This window comes from Scyliorhinus torazame, chromosome 6 (assembly GCF_047496885.1).
Source record: "Scyliorhinus torazame isolate Kashiwa2021f chromosome 6, sScyTor2.1, whole genome shotgun sequence".
NCBI lineage: Eukaryota > Metazoa > Chordata > Chondrichthyes > Carcharhiniformes > Scyliorhinidae > Scyliorhinus > Scyliorhinus torazame.
This window is the reverse complement of record NC_092712.1, coordinates 247,885,979-247,908,216: the sequence shown is the minus strand read 5'-3', so window position 1 is coordinate 247,908,216 and position 22,238 is coordinate 247,885,979. Positions and strand designations below refer to the sequence as shown.

General features: G+C 44.9%; 1 protein-coding gene across 4 annotated transcripts in view; it reads right to left on the bottom strand.

The window, feature by feature from the left end:
* Window positions 1–22,238, bottom strand: part of LOC140425368 (cytoplasmic 60S subunit biogenesis factor ZNF622-like) — a 62,881-nt gene that overhangs the window by 25,161 nt on the left and 15,482 nt on the right. For 3 of the 4 annotated variants that reach the window (XM_072509562.1, XM_072509561.1, XM_072509564.1), the window contains 2 exons: window positions 10,133–10,741; window positions 2,559–2,804 (listed from right to left, as the gene is read on the bottom strand). In XM_072509562.1, coding sequence (XP_072365663.1) covers window positions 2,559–2,804; window positions 10,133–10,739 — 853 coding nt within the window. In that variant the 5' untranslated portion in view covers window positions 10,740–10,741. Of the gene's footprint in view, window positions 1–2,558; window positions 2,805–10,132; window positions 10,742–19,482; window positions 19,649–22,238 lie in introns of those variants that run through there. The other variant, XM_072509560.1, reaches the window with a different exon arrangement.

Below are 22,238 nucleotides of genomic sequence, written 5' to 3'. Positions count from 1 at the left end.
GTGTCATGTGAATATGCTTAAAAGGTACTTTGAAAGGGAAGGAGAGCAAAAGGAGGAGGTTTTAATGATTCTAACTCAAAATGAAGAACCAAATACAGATGACTTTGAATTTGACATCCCTCAAATTAAATTGGAAAACAAGGATGTTCTTAAAAATTCGGATAAATTGTTGAGTTACCTTCCAGAGGAAAAACAAACTGGCCTGAAAGAGTTATTGATATCACATGGGAAAGTTTGCGGAGATAAGTTGGAAGGTATGGCTATACATGATGTAGATGTGGGAAATGCTGTTCCAATTAAATGACATCCATATAGACTTTAAAATTGGCACAGGTTAACAAGGAAATTGAAAGTATGGTTAAAATTGGCATAATTGAAGTGGGTTGCAGCCAATGGAGCTCACCCATAGTGATGGTACCGAAACTGGACAGGACCCAACAGTTGTGTGTGGACTGTAGAAAGGTTAATGCAGTTACAAGAACGGACTATCCCATCCCACGTTTGGAGGATTGCATTGAGAAAGTGGGACAATCAGCTTTTACTTCCAAATTGGATTTTCTTAAAGGTTACTGGCAGGTACCTTTATACAAAAGGGCGAAGGAGATTCCAGCTTTTGTGACTCCAGATGGTATATACCAATTCATTGCCATTTGGTATGAAAAACGCTCCAGCCACATTTCAACGGTTAACTAACAAAGTTGTTTGAGGATTACCCAATTGTTCGGTATACATCGACGATCTGGTAATTTTTAGTCAGACATGGAAGGAACATTTGAAGCTGGAGTTATTCGATCGACTTCAGGAGGCGGGTTTCGTGGTAAACCTAGCCAAAAGTGAATTTGGAAAAGTCCAAGTCACATTCCTCGGCCATACAATCAGACAGAGTCGAATGGTCCCACGAGATGTGAAAACAAAAGTTATTGGGGTGTTTCCAATACCTTCGACACGAATGGAAATAATGCGATTTCTTCGCCTGAGTGGACTTTTCCGGAAATTCGTGCCAACTGTGCACAATTTGTACAATGTGGTCGCTCCACTGATGGATTTGCTAAATTTCAGTGGACAGCGGAGTGTCAACAGGCATTTGACTGCCTGAAGGCTGTCTTAACCAATACTCCTGTGTTGGACAATTACAGTATGTGACCTGAAAGAGAAATGCCGAGGCATAGAGAAATGGATGGATCATGCAGAGATCTTCTTGTTCAAAGAGACTGTCAATCAAGAGGGGTTCCAGTGCAGGAAGAAGAACTAAAATGGACATTAAAAACATTATAAATGTTTGCATGTTTTGTTAAACAAAAAAGTATATTACTGTCAATGTTGTTTAAAAGAAAGTGAAAAGGTGAAAAATGAAACCATCTTAAAGTTGATGATTATTTTTTTCTTGGGGGGAGGTGTCATGGAATGTCACTTTAAGAAATATTTGTCTTCTCAAGTGGCTGCACTGATGCCAGTGTGTGAGTGGAGCTGGGCTCTGGCTCTGCTTTTTACTTACGTTTTAAGCTGGAAGCTGTTTTTGGCTCTGAGTTTTAGTTTCGTTTTCAGCTGGAGAGCTGCATTCAAATCAAGGTGTATTTTGGTCTCTCTCTCAGCATGCTAAAGAATGTCTCCAGATCACCTGATGATTTCAAAGTAATACCTGTTTCTGCAAGGAATGCAAACCTTCTTTGTTAAAAAGGGTCTTTGACTGCTGGATGTTGTTAGGAAAGTTACTAAGGGTTACCTATAGAATGCTGTATCTTTGGGGGGGGTATCAGTGTTGGTAGTTGATAAGATGTTTGCTGTGTGTTTCTAAAATGTTAACTGGATTCACAGAATAAACATTGTTTTTGTTTTAAAATACTTTAGATCGCTGTTGCGTCAACCTGTAAAGTGGGCCCTTGTGCTCCCCTAAACCAAAATCTATTAAAAGTTATGGGTCAGGTGAACTCCATGAAATACTTTGGTGTTATCTAAACCCTGGCCCATAATGGGTGCATCTTTAAAAGTTGGTAAGAGTTAATGTGGACATGCCGAATTTCCTTAGTTTCCTGAGGAAGTATAGGTGCTGTTGTGCTTTCTTGGTGGTAGCCTGGACGTGGGTGGACCAGGACAGATTTTTGGAGATGTGTACCCCTAAGAATTTGAAGCTGATAACCATCTCCACCTCAGCCCTGTTGATGCTGACAGGGGTGTGTGTACAGTCCTTTGCTTCCTGAAGTCAATGACCAGCACTTTAGTTTTGCTGGCATTGAGGGATAGATTGGTATCGCTGCACCACTCCACTAGGTTCTCTAGTGGGAGGTATTTATACTGTGGGATGAGGGAATGAATGCATCTTTCATTCCCTCACCCCACAGTATAAATATCTCCCACTTTGTGCCTTTTTGCTTTGACGAAGGGTTACCTGGACTCAAAACGTTAGCTCTTTTCTCTCCTTACAGATGCTGCCAGACCTGCTGAGATTTTCCAGCATTTTCGCTTTTGGTTTCAGATTCCAGCATTCACAGTAATTTGCTTTTATCATTCATTTACTATTGGGAACAGTCAAAATTTATACTGGATTCTCAGAGACTTACCCAGGTACTTTAGCAGTCCCCTTAGATCCACTAAATATTCAACGTCAGGGATAAAAAAACTATGGGATTTTGTCATGTGATCCATATTTTTCAATAAAGAACGAGAGTGGTGTGAACAGAATAAGCAGTCGGTGACTGGAATGGTGCCAACTGGAGAATCCTCACTCAGCTCTTTGTCAGCTCGACTCTCGTCGTCCTTCAAATCATCCTCCAGGTCACTGACAGAATCCATATCCTCCCATTCACCTAGTGTAAAGAGCACAAAGTGCAAACCATAGTCATTTTTCACTAATTCTCTGCTGCTCTTTAAGTATTTATACTTTGAAGCTTGGAATAAGTCATTCAATGGAGTTGGTCACACCGCAGTTAGAAACTACTGAGAGAGATAGGAAATCGTGACCACCAGATAGAGGAAGGCAGTGCAGGGGTCCTCTGCGGTCATCTCCCTTCAATACAGATATACCATTTTGGATAATGTTGGGGGAGATGGCTCACCAGAAGGTGAAAGCAGCCAGGTTCAGGACACCGTGGCTGGCTCTGCTGCGCAGGAGGGCAGCAAAATGTGTGGCAGAGCAGTAGTGGTAGGGGATTCAATGGTAAGGGGATTTGACAGACGTTTCTGCAGATGCAAAGGAGACTTCAGGATGGTATGTTGCGTCCCTGGTGCAAGGGTCAAGGATGTCTCGGGGTGGCTGCAGTACATTCTGGAGGGGGAGCAGCCAGCTGGCGGGGTGCGTATAGGCACCAACCATATAGGTATAAAACGCGATGAGATCCTACAAGCTGAATTTAGAGAGATAGGAGTTAAACTAAAAAGTATGACTTCAAATAGAAATCTCAGGATGACTACCAGTGCCACGTACTAGTCAGAGTAGAAATGTCAGGATAGATAAGATGAATACGTGGCTTGAGAGATGGTGCAAGAGGGAGGGATTCAAATTCCTGGGATATTAGAACTGGTTCTGGGGGGTTGGGACCAGTAAAAACCGGATGGTCTATGCCTGGGCAGGACTGGAACCAATGTCCTCGAGGGAGTGTTTGCTGGTGCTATTGGGGAGGGTTTAAACTAATGTGGCAGGGGGATGGGAACTGATGCAGGACGTCAGAGGGAATTAAAGTGGGGACAGAAACACAAGGCAGTAAGGGGAAAATGGTCACTCAGCGGGGTGCAGTGCTCTAACTGAGAGAGATTCATGACGCTTCCGGTGTTCCGGTCGACTACATCTGCAGGAAGTGTAACCAATGGCAGCTAGGTTGGAGCAGTTGTAGTATGCACTTCGGAGCATGCAGGTGGCGGAAAGCATCACAGATAGGAGTGAGAGACGTAGTCACACCCAAGGTGCAGGCAGACAAATGGGTGACTGCTAGAAAGGGCAGGCAGTCAGTGAGGGAATTCCCTGTAGCTGTTCCCCTCTCTAACAGGTATTCCGTGTCGGATACTGTTGGGGGGGGGGGGGGGGGGGGGGGGGGGGAGATAGCCTATCAGGGGAAAACAGCAGCCAGAACAGTGGCACCACAACTGGCTCTGTTGCTCAGCAGGAGAGCAATAGTTCTAGGGGACTCTATAATAAGGGGCACAGATAGGTGCTTCTGTGGATGTGAAAGAGACTCCAGGATGGTATGCTGCGTCCCTGGTGCCAGGATCAAGGATGTCTCTGAACGAACACAGGACATCCTGAAGGGGGAGGGTGAACAGCCAGAGGTCAGAGTACACATAGGTACTAACGACATACGTAGAAGAGTGACGAGGTCCTGCAGAAGGATTTCAGGGAGTTAGACAGTAAGCTAAAAAGCAGGACCTTGAGGGTTGCAATCTCAGGGTTAGTCCCTGTGCCACGTGCCAGTGAAGCTAGAAAGAGGATAATGAAGCTAAACATGTGGCTAAATTGGTTTTCAGATTTCTGGACCATTGGGATCTCTTCCGGGGCAGGTGGAACGTGTATAAGAAGACGGGTTCCATCTAAACTGGACGGGCACCAATATCTTGGCTGGGAGGTTTGCTGGAGTCATTCAGGAGGATTTAAACTAGTATGGCAGGGGGGTGGGAACCAGAGCGTCAGCTTAGAAGGTGTAATAACTGAAGGGGAAATTGTACTCAACCACAATCTGTCATCTCATGGCCTTGCATATCCCTCACTCTACCAGTACCATCAACCAAGGAATCAACCAGGAGTGAAGGAGGGTATGCCAGTAGCAGCAACAGGCATATAGTAAAAATGAGGTGTCAATCTGGTGAAGCTACAACACAGGACTACAAGCAGGCTAAACTGCAGAAGCAGCAGGTAATGGACGGAGTTAAACGATCCCACAACTAACAGATTCGATCAAAGCTCTGCAGCCCTCCTACATCAAGTTGTGAATGAATCATGAAATCATAGAATTTACAGTGCAGAAGGAGGCCATGCGGCCCATCGAGTCTGCACCAGCTCTTGGAAAGAGCACTCTACTTAAGCCCACGCCTCCACCCTATCCCCGTAACCCAACCTAATGTTTTGGACACTAAGGGGCAATTTATCATGGCCAATCCACCTAGCCTCCACATCTTTAGACTGTGGGAGTAAACCGGAGCACCCGGAGGAAACCCACGCAGACACAAGGAGAATGTGCAAACTCCACATTCCTGAGGCTGGAATTGAATCCAGGACCCTGGAGCTGTGAGGAGCTAAACACTGTGCCACCATGTTTTTAATATGTTCCTCTCGCTAATACGTCCACTCATTTCCAAGTGGGACAAAATCCTGTCTCGAAGATCCTCTCCAATAATTTCCATACCACTGACATAAGGCTCATAAGACCATAATACATAGGAGCAGAATTAAGCCACTCGGCCCATCAAGTCTGCTCCGCCATTCAATCATGGCTGATATTTTTCTCATCCCCATTCCCCTGCCTTCTTCCCTTCTTGTCTCTCCTTCTTAAACAGTGGTGTTACATTAACCACTTTCCAGTCCTCTGGGACCCTTCCTGCCCCCAGTGATTCCTGAAAGATCACCACCAATGCCTCCACAATCTCCTGAGCTTTCTCTTTTAGGACCCTGGGGTGTAGTCCACCGGTCCAGGTGACTTATACACCTTAAGACCTTTCAGTTTCCCCAGAACCTTCTCCTCAAGTGATGGCCACTGCACTCACCTCTGCCCCCTGATTCTCCCGGAGCTCTGGCATGGTGTCTTCCACCGTGAAGACTGATGCAAAGTAACTATTCAGTTCGTCTGCCATTTCTTTGTTTCCTATTATTACTTCTCCAGTCATGTTTTCCAGTGGTCTATTTTGCCCCTCTCTTACCTTTTATATATTGAAAGAAACTCTTCCTATCTTACTTTATATTACTAGCTCGCTTGCACTCACATTTCATCTTCTCGCCCCTTATTGCTTTTTTTAGTTGTCCTCTGCTCGCTTTTAAAGGCTTCCCAATCCTATGGCTTCCCACTAATCCTTGCCACTTTGTATGCTTTTCCTTTTGCTTTTATGCTGTCCTCGACTTCCCTCGTCAACCATAGATGCCTTGTCCTGCCCTTAGCATGTTTCCTCCTCCTTGGGATGAATTTCTGCTGTACCTCCCGAATAACCCCCAAAAACCCCTGCCATTGCTGTTCCACTGCGTGGGTAAATTCGATCATATTGTGGTCACTGCTCCCTAGGGTTCGTTCACCTTAAGATCACTAATCAAGTTTGCCTCATCACTCATCACCAAATCCAGAACTGCCTTTTCCCTAGTGGGCTCTATCACAAGCTGCTCCAAAATATCTCTTAAACATTCCACAAATTATTTTTCTTGGGATCCACTACCAACCTGATTTTCCTAGTCCACCTGCATATTGAAGTCCCCCATGATTATTGTGATATTGCCTTTTTTACGTGCTTTCTCTTTCTCCTGATTTATCTTCTGCCTCATATCCCGACTACTGCTAGGGGGCCTGTACATAACTCCCATCAGGGACTTTTTACCTTTCTGATTCCTCAACTCTGTCCACAGAGATTCTATGCCTTCTGATTCGATATCACTCCTTGCTATCGATTTAACTTCATTCCTTACTAATAATGTACCCCGCCCCCTTTTCCCATCTGTCTGTCCTTTCGAGAGGACACATTTCCTTGTATTTTTAGATCCCAGCCCTGATCCCCTTGCAGCCACATCTGTGATGTGCACAACATTGTACCCGCCAATTTCAATGTGCGCAACAAGCTCATTTACCTTGTACCGTATACTGCGCGTATTAAGGTACAATACCTTCAGTCCTGCATTGACACTCGTCACCTTTTTTGCTCTGCCTGAGGGTGATGTTGTTCTCTTATTTTTGTTTTCTATTTCCCCTTCAGTTATGACACCTTCTAAGCGAACGCTCTGATTCCCACCCACCGGTCTGTAATTACCTGGATTATCCTTGCTACCCTTCTTAGACAAAGGAACAACATTGGCTATTCTCCAATCCTCTGTGATCTCCCCTGTAGCCAGTGAGGATGCAAAGATTTCTCTCAAGGCCCCAGCAATTCCCTCCCTTACCTCCCTCAGTAGTCTGTGGTATATCAAATCAGGCCCTGGGGACTTGGCTAACTTAATGTTTTTCAAGTCCCCCAATACCTCCTCATTTTTGATCTCAACATGACCCAAACTTCCCCAATGCTGGTGGTCAAGCTGGAGGAGGAAGCACCACAAATATCCCCATCCTCAATGATGGGGGAACCGAGCATGTCAGTGCAAAAGAAAAAGCTGAACCATTTGCCAGATGTGCAAAAAGGATGATCCACCTGATATCAATAAATGGTTGAAGGCCATGGATACAGCAAAGGCTGTATGCCGGAACAATACCCCAACAGTGGTAGTCCCAGAACTAGCCACACCCCTAGCCAAGCTAGTACAGCTTTGACAACAATGTGGAGATGTCCTGCTGAAAAAAAGGACAAATTTACTCCAGCCAATTACCACCCGATCAGTCTGCTCTCAATTATCAGCAAACTGAGGAAAGGTGTACTTGACAGAATCGTTAGTGCAGGAGGAGGCCATTAGGTCCATCACGTCTGCACTGGTTCACTGAAAGAATATTCAACCTAGTCCCACCCCCCTGCCTTATCCCCACAACCTGGCACATTCTTTTCAGATAGCAATCTAATTCCCTTTTGAAGTGCGGCACATTGGCGCACAGGATGGTTAGCATTGCTGCTCCAGTGCCAGGAACTGGGTTCAATTCCGGCCTTGGGAACTGTCTATTTGGAGTTTGCACTTTCTCCCCGTGTCGGAGTGGGTTTCCTCCCACAGTTCAAAGATGTGCAGGTTAGGTAGCTCGGCCATGATCAATGCGTGGGGTTACAGGGACAGGGCTGGAGAATGGGCCTGGTTAGGGTGCTATTTCGCAGGGTTGACGCAGACTCGATGGGTTGAATGGCCTCCTTCTATGCTGTTGGGATTCTATGAATATGTTGATTGAACATATCCATCTCTGAAAGTTCATTCCAGACTCCAACCACCGTGGGTGAAAATTGCTTTCCTTACCTGATGTTTACTGCTTTTTCTAATTATTTTGAATCTGTGCCCTCTAATTCATGATGATCTGTCGAGTGGGAAGTTTCTCAATATTTACCCCAATCATAACCCTCAGATTCTTCAATATCTCTAAAAGCCTCCTCTCAGCCTTCTTTTCTCCAAGGAAATCAGTCCCAACTTCTCCGATCTACCCTCAGCTACAGTTCTTTATCCCTGGAACCATTCTTATGAATCTGCTCTGTATTCTCTCCAATTCCTTCACACCCTTCCTCAAGTATTCTGCTCAGAACTGGACGTAGTATTGCAGATGAGGCCTAACTGGTGTCTTATACAAGTTCAACACGAGGTCCTTGCTCGTGTACTCAATGGCCCTATTAGTAATACCATCTTCAATGAGTTATGTACTTTACATTAGGGTCCTTCTAATCCGGCACCTCCCTTCAGAGTTTCTCCCTTTATTTTAGACTACTTCTCCATCTTCTTCAGCTAGAATGAATCACCTCACACTTCTCTGCATTGAACTCACCTGCCACTTGTCTTCCCAATCCCTGAACAATTTTACCATCTCCTTATAACACGCAACAGCATTATCATTGCCTCATCTCCCACTACCATCTTGGGGTTTACGACTAACCAGAAACTGAATTGGACTAGCCATATAACTACTGAGTTACAAGAGCGAATTAAAGGCTCGGATTCCTGAGTAACTCACCTCCTGACTCTCCAAAGCCTGTCTTCCATCTATGGCACAAGTCAGGAATGTGATGGAATACTCATCACTTGCCTGAATTAAGGCAATCCCAACACTCAAAAAGCTCAACACCATCAAGGATGAGGCTGCCCACTTGACCAGCACCACATCCACCAACATAAACATTCACACCCTCCACTACTGGCACACAGTGGTAGTATGTACCATCCACAAAATTCAGTGTTGCAACTCACCACTGCTCCTTCGACAGCACCTTCCAAACCTGCAACTTCTACCATCTAGAAGAACAAGGGCAGTCGATGTATGGGAACAGCACCACCTGCAGGTTCCCCTCCAAACCACACAACAATCTGACGTGCAACTTTATCATTGGTCCTTCATTGTTGCTGGGTCAAAATGCTGGAATTCTCTTCCCAGTAAATTATGGATACACCTGAGCTTGCTGCAGTGCAAGGTCAAGAAGGTGGCTCACCACCATCTTCTCATTGGGAATTGTCATTGGGAATGGGTAATAAACACTGGCCTGACCAGCGATGCATACATCCTGTGGGCAAATAAAATAATAGTATGGAAATAAAGACTTGGGACCAGGAAGGCATTACGTGGAGGCTAGGTGTAAGAATGCATACACAAATATCCAAGGTTTGGTGCCTTTGGCATGGTGAAAGGGCCATAAGGCAGCTTATGATATCTGAATCACAACTATCCTCGCATGTATGAAAGTGGGACCCAAGATCACAAAGTCTCAGATCGAGAGAAACAATTAAGTAGACTCAGGGTAACGTCTCACATGATGAACGCTGGTTAATGGTCTCAGCTACTGGACACAAGTTGGTCATCACCAAACCATCTATTTGGCTACTCCATACAATCTTCCCAATTTCTTCATCTCATTCTGCACTGTAAATTCTATGATTCTATGATCTCTAATACAAATACAAATAGTACTACTAGGAAGGGAGTTAATTATGGAGAATACTTTGGCAGGATGAGAAAATACATGTTGTGCTAGGCGATATCTTAAAAAACATATTTTTTGCATAATTGAGACTGCAAAATTATCATACAAGGGTCTGAAGCTGACAAATGTCACCCATTTTCAATAAGTTGCTAATTAACAGTGGGATAACAAATTTATTGTACAAATATTAATTAGCGTCTGCACAAGCGTGAGACGATTCATTATGTGGTTGTTTGGGTGCACTCACTAATCTATCAAACCACCATGTTGGTCACTGATGAATTGCTAAATGAGCCAACCGGTGTTTTGGGATTAGAATTTTACTTTAAAAAGTAGAAGATTGAAACTTCAGTGCAAAGCATATTGTACAGACAATTATTAAAATCTAACAAGAAATAAGATGCTTTTTGTCATTAGTTACCATCATCTTCCACCAACGTTTCCTCCTCATCCGAGTACTCATGCTGGTCCAATTTTACGGCTTGTTGTTCTAACCAGAGTAACCGAGGAGGCTTGTCAGGCTTTTTCTGTTGCACTTGTTGGCTGCTAACTTGCGACTGGGAGCCTCCAGTCGCTGGGTCAACAGTCCTTTTCCTCATTGAGGGTGACAGTTGGGCCTTTACAGCCTGCTGAATGGCTGTATTCAATGCATCATTGTCCATTCTCTCCTTGCTTAATCCCTTCTCCATGTTTTTCGCATTGAGCCTTTCCAGCTCTTTACTTGCAATGCCAGTGGCCTTCTTTTCCGTGTCCTGGTGTTTCTTGGATTTCAAATGATTTTCGTAGGCATTGAATGTGGCAAATCTTTTGCCACAAGATGTGCAATCTGTAGCAGTTCCCTTGTTCCGCTCTTCGACAGCTGCTCTCTGAGACAGTAAGCGTTCTTGAAAGTTCTCAGCTGTAACTGGAGGCATGTCAGCTACTTTACGCTTCAGGTTATACCGGTGCCAGTCTGTTTTGTAGTGTGATCGCTGAATCTCAGCATCAGCAAAAGCCACACGACACGTGATGCAGGTGTAGGAAGACATTGCTTAAACAGAAAGTACATTTCGAATTTAGAAGATGAAATCACTTCCACAGTTCAGTCACAAAACCAAGAGAACCTGCATGTGTTCAGTGCCTTTCACAGCCTCAGGATTTCCAGAGGATTGTTCGGCGTGGGTTTTCTCCGGGTGCTCTGGTTTCCTCCAAAGATGTGCGGGTTAGGTGCATTGGCAATGTTAAATTGCCCCTTTGTGTCAAAAAGATTAGGTGGGGTTACGGGGATAGGGTGGGGCGTGGGTTTGGGTAGGTTGCTCTTTCCAGGGTCAGGTGTGGACTTGATGGGCCGAGTGGCTTCCTTCTGCACTGTAAATTCTATGATATGGGGGGAAAGTGGGATTAGGCTATTGAGTTGAATGATCAGCCGTGATCATAGAATTTACAGTGCAGAAGGAGGCCATTCGGCCCATCGAGTCTGCTCCGGCCTTTGGAAAGAGCACCCGACTTAAGCCCACGCCTCCACCCTATCCCCGTATCCACCCTAACCCAGTAAACCCACCAACCCCACCTAACCTTTTTGGACACGAAGGGCAATTTAGCATGGCCAATCCACCTAACCTGCAATTCCTTGGACTGTGGGAGGAAACTGGAGCACCCGGAGGAAACCCACAGAGACACAGGGAGAACATGCAGACGCCGTACAGATAGTGACCCAACTGTGCTAACCACTGTGCTACCGTGAATGGTGGGGTAGGCTGGAAGTGCCAAATGACCCCCTCCTGCCCCTATTTTCTATGTTTCTCCTCTAAGATACTCCTTAAAATAGTATGGCAGGGGGGTGAACCAGAGCGCTAACTTAGAAGGTGTAAAATCTGAAGGGGGAAATAGAGAACAAAAATAAAAGAACATCACCCGGTCTGTTTAAACGCAGTGGTTTGACGTGTATTTGTCTCAACGCCAGAAGTATAGCGGGTAAGGCAGATGAACTTAGAGCACATATTAGTACTTGGAATTATGATGTTGTGACTATCGCAGAAACATGGTTAAAGGAAGGGCTGAACATTGGAGGATATAGATGCTTCAGGAGAGACAGAGGGGGATGTAAAAAGGGTGAGAGAGTAGCATTACTGGTGAAGGAGAATATTATAGCCGTACTGCATGAGGACACCTTGGAGGGCTCATAAAATGAGGCAATCTGGGTAGAGCTCAGGAACAGGAAGGGGGCAATCACAATGTTGGGCGTTTATTACAGGCCCCCCAACTGCCAGCGAGAGATAGAAGAGCAGATAGATAGAGATTTTGGATAGGTACAAAAGTAACAGGGTTGTTATATTGGGGAAATCCCCTATCTTGACTGGGACTCATTTAGTACTAGGGTTTGGATGGGGCCGAGTTAGTAACGTGTATCCAGGAAGCCTTCTTGATGCAATATAGAACATAGAACGATACAGCGCAGTACAGGCCCTTCGGCCCACGATGTTGCACCGAAACAAAAGCCATCTAACCTACACTATGCCATTATCATCCATATGCTTATCCAATAAACTTTTAAATGCCCTCAATATTGGCGAGTTCACTACTAGAACATAGAACGATACAGCGCAGTACAGGCCCTTCGGCCCACGATGTTGCACCAAAACAAAAGCCATCTAACCTACACTATGCCATTATCATCCATATGTTTATCCAATAAACTTTTAAATGCCCTCAATGTTGGCGAGTTCACTACTGTAGCAGGTAGGGCATTCCACGGCCTCACTACTCTTTGCGTAAAGAACCTACCTCTGACCTCTGTCCTATATCTATTACCCCTCAGTTTAAAGCTATGTCCCCTCGTGCCAGCCATTTCCAACCGCGGGAGAAGGCTCTCACTGTCCACCCTATCTAACCCCCTGATCATTTTGTATGCCTCTATTAAGTCTCCTCTTAACCTTCTTCTCTCCAACGAAAACAACCTCAAGTCCATCAGCCTTTCCTCATAAGATTTTCCCTCCATACCAGGCAACATCCTGGTAAATCTCCTCTGCACCCGCTCCAAAGCCTCCACGTCCTTCCTATAATGCGGTGACCAGAACTGTACGCAATACTCCAAATGCGGCCGTACCAGAGTTCTGTACAGCTGCAACATGACCTCCTGACTCCAGAACTCAATCCCTCTACCAATAAAGGCCAACACTCCAGAGGCCATTTTCACAACCCTATCAACCTGGGTGACAACTTTCAGGGATCTATGTACATGGACACCTAGATCCCTCTGCTCATCCACACTTCCAAGAACTTTACCATTAGCCAAATATTCCGCATTCCTGTTATTCCTTCCAAAGTGAATCACCTCACACTTCTCTACATTAAATTCCATTTGCCACCTCCTAGCCCAGCTCTGCAGCTTATCTATATCCCTCTGTAACCTACTACATCCTTCCACACTATCGACAACACCACCGACTTTAGTAACGTCTGCAAATTTACTCACCCACCCTTCCTCTAGGTCATTGATAAAAATGACAAACAGCAACGGCCCCAGAACAGATCCTTGTGGTACTCCACTTGTAACTGAACTCCATTCTGAACATTTCCCATCAACCACCACCCTCTGTCTTCTTTCAGCTAGCCAATTTCTGATCCACATCTCTAAATCACCCTCAATCCCCAGCCTCCGTATTTTCTGCAATAGCCTACCGTGGGGAACCTTATCAAACGCTTTGCTGAAATCCATATACACCACATCAACTGCTCTACCCTCATCTACCTGTTCAGTCACCTTCTCAAAGAACTCGATAAGGTTTGTGAGGCATGACCTACCCTTCACAAAGCCATGCTGACTATCCCTGATCATATTATTCCTATCTAGATGATTATAAATCTTGTCTCTTAAGACTTTACCCACTACAGACGTGAGGCTCACCGGTCTATAGTTGCCGGGGTTGTCTCTGCTCCCCTTTTTGAACAAAGGGACCACATTTGCTATCCTCCAGTCCTCTGGCACTATTCCTGTAGCCAATGATGACATAAAAATCAAAGCCAAAGGTCCAGCAATCTCTTCCCTGGCCTCCCAGAGAATCCTAGGATAAATCTCATCAGGACCCGGGGACTTATCTATTTTCAGCCTGTCCAGAATTGCCAACACCTCTTCCCTACGTACCTCAATGCCATCTATTCTATTAGCCTGGGTCTCAGCATTCTCCTCCACAACATTATCTTTTTCCTGAGTGAAAACTGACGAAAAATATTCATTTAGTATCTCGCCTATCTCTTTAGACTCCACACACAACTTCCCATCCCTGTCCTTGACTGGTCCTACTCTTTCCCTAGTCATTCGCTTATTCCTGACATACCTATAGAAAGCTTTTGGGTTTTCCTTGATCCTACCTGCCAAATACTTCTCATGTCCCCTCCTTGCTCGTCTTAGCTCTCTCTTTAGATCCTTCCTCGCTACCTTGTAACTATCCATCGCCCCAACTGAAACTTCACACCTCATCTTCACATACGGAGTCTTACAACACCAGGTTAAAGTCCAACAGGTTTGTTTCGATGTCACTAGCTTTCGGAGCGCTGCTCCTTCCTCAGGTGAATGAAGAGGTCTGTTCCAGAAACACATATATAGACAAATTCAAAGATGCCAAACAATGCTAGGAATGCGAGCATTAGCAGGTGATTAAATCTTTACAGATCCAGAGATGGGGTAACCCCAGGTTAAAGAGGTGTGAATTGTCTCAAACCAGGACAGTTGGTAGGATTTTGCAGGCCAGATGGTGGGGGATGAATGTAATGCGACATAAATCCCAGGTCCCGGTTGAGGCCGCACTCCTGTGTGCGGAACTTGGCTATAAGTTTCTGCTCGGCGGGGTTTCTTGTCGCGGGTCCTGAAGGCCGCCTTGGAGAACGCTTACCCGGAGATCAGAGGCTGAATGCCCTTGACTGCTGAAGTGTTCCCGGACTGGAAGGGATTCCTGCCTGGTGATTGTTGCGCGATGTCCGTTCATTCGTTGTCGCAGCTTCTGCATGGTCTCGCCAATGTACCACGCTTCGGGGCATCCTTTCCTGCAGCGTATGAGGTAGACAACGTTGGCCGAGTCGCACGAGTATGTACCGCGTACCTGGTGGGTGGTGTTCTCACGTGTAATAGTGGTATCCATGTCGATGATCTGGCACGTCTTGCAGACCCGCGACAACGCAGAATCGGCGAGCAGAAACTTATAGCCAAGTTCCGCACACAGGAGTGCGGCCTCAACCGGGACCTGGGATTTATGTCGCATTACATTCATCCCCCACCATCTGGCCTGCAAAATCCTACCAACTGTCCTGGTTTGAGACAATTCACACCTCTTTAACCTGGGGTTACCCCATCTCTGGATCTGTAAAGATTTAATCACCTGCTAATGCTCGCATTCCTAGCATTGTTTGGCATCTTTGAATTTGTCTATATATGTGTTTCTGGAACAGACCTCTTCATTCACCTGAGGAAGGAGCAGCGCTCCGAAAGCTAGTGACATCGAAACAAACCTGTTGGACTTTAACCTGGTGTTGTAAGACTTCGTACTGTGCTCACCCCAGTCCAACGCCGGCATCTCCACATCATCTTCACATAGGCCTCCTTCTGCCTCTTAACAAGAGATTCCACTTCTTTGATAAACCACGGTTCCCTCGCTCGATGCCTTCCTCCCTGCCTGACCGGTACATACTTATCAAGAACACGCAGTAGCTGATCCTTGAACAAGCTCCACTTATCCAGTGTGCCCAACGCTTGCAGCCTACTTCTCCACCTTATCCCCCCCAAGTCACGTCTAATGGCATCATAATTGCCCTTCCCCCAGCTATAACTCTTGCCCTGCGGTGCATACTTATCCCTTTCCATCATTAACGTAAACAGGTACTGTTGCAGGTAGGGCATTCCACGGCCTCACCATTCTTTGCGTAAAGACCTCTGTCCTATATCTATTACCCCTCAGTTTAAAGCTATGTCCCCTCGTGCCAGCCATTTCCATCCGCGGGAGAAGGCTCTCACTAACCCCCTGATCATTTTGTATGCCTCTATTAAGTCTCCTCTTAACCTTCTTCTCTCCAACGAAAACAACCTCAAGTCCATCAGCCTTTCCTCATAAGATTTTCCCTCCATACCAGGCAACATCCTGGTAAATCTCCTCTGCACCCGCTCCAAGGCCTCCACGTCCTTCCTATAATGCGGTGACCAGAACTGTACGCAATACTCCAAATGCGGCCGTACCAGAGTTTTGTACAGCTGCAACATGACCTCCTGACTCCGGAACTCAATCCCTCTACCAATAAAGGCTAACATTCCATAGGCCTTCTTCACAACCCTATCAACCTGGGTGGAAACTTTTTGTAGATAGTCCAACTGGGGAAGGGGCAGTACTGGATCTGGTATTGGGGAATAAGCCTGAACAGGTGGTTAGGGTTTCAGTAGGGGAACATTTGACAAGTAGTGACCATAATTCCATAAGTTTTAGGGTACTTCTGGACAGGGATGAGGTAACCCTCGCGATAAGGTGCTAAACTGGGGAAAGGCAAATTACGATAACATTAGACAGGAATTGAAGAATTTGGATTGAGTGTGGCTGTTGGATAGAAAATCAACATCGGACATGTGGGAGTCTTTCAAGCGACAGTTGATTAGGATTCAGGAAAGTCACGTTCCTGGGAGAATGAAGGATAAGTATGGGAAGTTTAGAGAGCCTTGGATAACGAGGGATATTGTGAACCTCATCAAAAAGAAAACGGAGACTTTTGTACAGTCTAGTAGGGTGGGAACAGTCAAAACCCTTGAGGAGTATGAAGAAAGTAGGAAGGTACTAAAGCGGGAAATTAGGAGAGGTAGGGGAAGTCATGAAAAGCGCTTGGCAAGTAGGATTAAGATGAATCCCAAAGATTTTTATTCATATGTAAAAAGCAAGAGGGTAACCAGGGAAAGGATTGGACCACTTAAGGACAGTGGGAGGAATATTTGTGCTGAGCCAGAGGAAATGGATGAGGTACTAAATGAATACTTTGCATCAGTGTTCACTAAAAAAAGGGACTTTGTGGAAGGTGATTCTTGGGTAGGGTGTGTGGACAGTCTGGATCATGTTAACATCGAAAACGAGGAGGTATTGGGTCTTTTAAAAGATATTGAGGTAGATAGGTTTCCTGGGCCAGATAGGATTTATCCCAAAATTCTGAGGGAAGCAAGGGAGGAAATTGCTGGGGCATTGACTGACATCTTTGTATCTGATTGGCAAGATCCCAGAGGACTGGTGAATAGCTAATGTGGTATCGTTGTTGAAGAAAGGTAGCAGGGATAATCCTGGAAGCTATAAGCCGGTAAGCCTCACGTCGGTAGTAGGTAAATTATTGGAGAGAATTCTCATTTGGAAACAAATGGACTCACATTCGATAGACAGCATGGTTTTGTGAAGGGGAGGTCGTGCCTCACTAACTTGATCCGAGTTTTTTGAGGTAACAAAGATGATTGATATGGAGAGGGTGGTGGATGTTGTTTACATGGACTTCAGTAAAGCCTTTGACAAGGTGCCTCATGGCAGACTGGTACAAAAGGTGAAGTCACACGGAATCAGAGGTGAGGTGGTAAGGTGGATACAGAACTGGCTCGGTCACAGAAGAAGGAGAGGTAGCAGTAGAAGGGTGTTTTTCTGAATGGAAGGTTGTGACTAGTGGTGTTCCACAGGGATCTGTACTTGGTCCTCTGGTGTTTGTGGTATACATAAACGATTTGGAGGAAAATTAGCTGGTCTGATTAGTAAGTTTGTGGATGACACCAAGGTTAGTGGAGTGCCAGATAGTGTTGAGGATTGTCAGAAGATACAGCAGGACATAGATAGGTTGGAGACTTGGGCAGAGAAATGGCAAATGGAGTTTAATCCGGACAAATGTGAGGTAATTCATTTTTTGTTAGGTTTAACATAGAGGGGAAACATACCGTAAATGGTAAAACTCTGAGGAATATAGAAAGTCAGAGAGATCTGGGCGTTCAAGTCCACGGATCTTTGAAGGTGGCAACACAAGTGGACAACGTAGTCAAGAAAGCATACAAAATGTTTGCCTTCATTGGACGGGGCATCGAGTATAAAAACTGGCAAGTCATGCTACAGTTGTATAGAACCTTGGTACGACCGCACTTGGAATATTGCGCACAATTCTCGTTGCCACACTACCAGAAGGATGTGGAGGCTTTGGAGAGGGTGCAGAGGAGGTTTACCAGGATGTTGCCTGGTCTGGAGGGTGTTAGCCATGTGGAGAGGCTGAATAGACTCAGACTATTTTCATTAGAAAGGCGGAGATTGAGGGGTGATCTGTTAGAGCTCTACAAGATTATGAGGGGCATGGATAGAGTGGATGGGCAGGCACTCTTTCCCAGGGTGGAGGGTTCAGTCACCAGGGGGCATAGGTTTAAGGTCCGTGGGGCAAAGTTTAGAGGAGATATGCGAGGCAGGTTTTTACTCAGAGGGTGGGGAGTGCCTGGAACGCGTTGCCAGGAGAGGTTGTGGAAGCAGATACATTAACGGTGTTCAAAAGGCATCTTGACAAACACATGGATAGGATGGGTATAGAGGGATACGGCACAAGGAAGTGCTAAGGGTTTTGGCAAAGGTTGGTATCATGACCGGTAGAGGCTTGGAGGGCTGAAGGGCCTGTTCCTGTGCTGAATTGTTCTTTGTTCTCTTGGTAAAACCAAACTCTTGAACAAGCTTTTGGTAACGTGTCCTAAATCTCTTGTGGTTCAGTGTTAAAACTTGTCCAATAACACTCCTGGGAAGCATTTTGGAATATTTTACGTGAAAAGCACGCACTATATAAATGCAAGTTGTTCATAGATTATCATAGAATTTACAGTGCAGAAGGAGGCCATTCGGCCCATCAAGCCTGCACCGGCTCTTGGAAAGAGCACCCTACCCAAGGTCAACACCTCCACCCTATCCCCATAACCCAGTAACCCCACCCAACACTAAGGGCAATTTTGAACACTAAGGTCAATTTATCATGGCCAATCCACCTAATCTGCACATCTTTGGACTGTGGGAGGAAACCGGAGCACCCGGAGGAAACCCACGCACACTTGGGGAGGATGTGCAGACTCCGCACAGACAGTGATCCAAGCCGGAATCGAACCTGGGATCCTGGAGCTGTGAAGCAATTGTTCTATCCACAAGGCTACCGTGCTGCCCCGTTGTGTGTGGCACATGCTGCTGTGGGTTCACGGATGCCCTTCCCCTCAGAAATCCGTGCAATGGACATTGTTTTTATGGGAATGTACTGTGGCTTTGAGCGCCACATGTCAAACAACAGGAAATGTCAGTCTTTCCATTCAACTTGGGTTGGAAGCAAGACTACAATGCATTGACAATTACAATAGACAGCTGTTTGAAAATATAGTTCATTAACCAAAGCTGACTCAGGTTATGCACCAACAGAAAAGCAAGCTTGCAAATGCCTCTCACCTATAAACATTTTTATTGTCCCAGTATCAGTGGTTGGAAGCTACAACAAATATAGGCATAACTGCACAAGGTGGAACTTGTGCACAAGGGTGGAACCTATACTTTAACCTCGCATAAGCTGTCAAGGTTAGGAATATAGGAACAGGAGAAGGTCATTCAGCCCTTCGAGCCTGTCCCCCCCTTCCCCCTTTAGTGAGACCATGGCTGACCATGATTCCATATACCTGCCTTTGGCTGATATCCCTCAATATCTTTGCTTAACAAAAATCTATCTGTCTCAGATTTAAAATTAATAACTGTATTAGCTTCAACAGCTCTTTGTGGGAGAGTTCCAAACCTTTACCACCCTTTGAGTGAAGAACTTCACAGAGTAACTCCAGAAAAATCATCTCTGGGCTGCTGAGAAGAAACCAAAGGTAATCTTCAAGTGTCAGTTCTTGTAGTCTCCAGCGAGAAAAGGAGTCTTCATTCTCTCCAAGCTCTACCTATCGAGCCCATCCACAAAGTAAAATTCTTCAACTTCACAAACCATCACAGTTGCTAAACTGAACCTCCTGTTCACTTTGGAAAGAAGGAATTCAAGCAATGAGCCCATAACGATATCTCACAGTGACCGATTTTAAAATCACATTTTAAGTATCTTTTTTCCTTTATCTACTTTTCATCATATCTGTATTTTAGTTAATTTTACCACTTTTACTTAAGTAACTTTCAGCAGTAGCTTCATAAGCTAACCTTTATACTGTTTAAGTTGGGTCATTTTTTAACTGAATCACAATATCACACGCAAATTCTTAGATCATGGATCACTTTGAAGAAACGCCTTTTACACGGTCGTGATGATGGCTAGACATAAAAGTTGATGAAGTCACTAGGACCGAATCAGATTTATCCAAGAATACGGAGGGAAATCAAGGTGGAAATTGCAGACACTGGTCATAATCTTTCAAACCTCCTTAGAATTAGGGGTGATGCGAAAGGTTTAGAATTTGCAAAGTTACACCCTTCTTTAAGTTTAAAATTTTTTTTTTACAATTAAAGGGCAATTTAGAGTGGCCAATCCACCTACTCTGCACTTTTTGCAACTCTGCAACTCTTTGGGTTGTGGGGGTTAGACCCACACAGACACGGGGAGAATATGCAAACACCACATGGGCAGTAGCCCAGGGCCGGGATCAAACCAGGTTCCTCAGCGCCGTGAGGCAACAGTCCTAACCCTAACCATCAGATGGCACCCCCGTGGAGTAGGATAATCTCGTTCTTGTGGTCCATGTAAGTACCAACAACATAGATAGAGGATCTGCATAGAGTTTGAGGAGCTAAACACTAAATTAAGCAATAGAAACTCCAAGGTTATAATCTCTTGATTATCTGAACCACATGCAAATTGGCATAGGGTACAGAAAATTAGATAGATGAATACGTGGCTCAAAGACTGATGTGGGAAAAGTGGATTTCAGTTCTTGGGGTACTGGGATCAAGGGAAGGTGGGGGCTGTACCATTGGGATGGCTGACATATGAACTGTGCTGGGACCAGTTTTCTTGCAAACCAGATAACTAGGGAAGTAGAGAAGGCTTCAAACTAAATAGAGGGGGGGGGACGGGACGGTTCTCTAGAGGGGATAGGTAGACTAACAAAGCAAAAGCATATGGCAGCATTACAAAGCAGCTATTTAGGCAATGATACCCAGAGTGTGAGGTTATACAAACGTTAAAAAAGCAATCCATGGGGGGGGGGGGGGGGGGGGGGGTAACAAGGCAAAAATAAAGGCTCTTTATTTAAATGCCTGTAGCATTCAGCACAAAATAAATGAATTAACGGCACAAATTAAGGTTAATGGGCATGATTTTATAGCCACCTGGGCTGCTTTAGCACAGTGGGCTAAAGAGCTGGCTTGTAAAGCAGACCAAGGCCAGCAGCACGGGTTCAATTCCCGTACCAGCCTCCCCGAACAGGTGCCGGAATGTGGCGACTAGGGGCTTTTCACAGTAACTTCATTTGAAGACTTCTTGCGACAATAAGTGATTTTCCTTACAGAGACATGATTACAAGGAGACCAAAACTGGGAATTAAATATTCAGAGATACTTGAGTTTTTGTAAGAACAGACAGGAGGGAAAGGGTGGTAGGGTAATTTTGTTAGTACGAGATTAAATAAGTACAATAGCAAGAAATGATCTTGGATCGGAAGATGTAGAATCCATGTAGAAATAACTAGGGGAAGAAGACACCAGTGGCCCCCTAACAGTAGGATGGAGAATAAATCAGGAGATAATAAAGGCATATAAAAAAGACTTCTTCTCGTAGATTGGGGAAATAAAATTGACAGAGGGAGCCATCAGGGAGAATTCATAGAATGTATTTGGGACAGTTTCCTGGAACAATATGTTGTGCATCCAACCAGGGATCAGACTATTTTGGATTTGGTAATGTGTAATGAAGCAGGTTTAATAAATAATCTCAGAGTAAAAGATCCCTTAGGAAGCAGTGACCATAACATGGTAGAATTTAGTATTCAATTTAAGAGTGAGAAACTTGGGTCAAAAACAACTGTGCTACATTTAAATAAGTATAACTATAAAGGAGTGAGGAGGGAGCTGGCTGGAATGGCCTGGGATAGGAGCATAGTAGGAGAGACGGTTGATCAAGAATAGGCATTTCTGAAAATAGTTCATGACTCACAACAAAGACGTATCCAGTGAGGAAGGATTCCAAGGAAGGCAATAAATCAACAATGGTTAATCAAGGAAGAAAAATCATATATGACAAAGATCAGTCGTAAGTCAGAGAGAGGATTGGAAAAGTTTTTTAAAAAACAATAAAAGATTACCAAAAAGAGAGAAGATAAACTATATGGGTAAACTAACAAGTAATATAAAAATGGACAGCAAGAGCGTCTTTAAATATATAAAAAGGAAGAGAGAGAGGCCAAAGTGAACATAGGCCCCTTGGAGAATGAGACTGACAAAATAATAATGGGGAACCAGGAAATGGCAGAGGAGTTAAATAAATACTTTGCAATAGTTTTCATGGTGGAAGACTAATAACATTCCAAAAATATTAAAATATTCATGGGGCGGATGGCGCTGGGG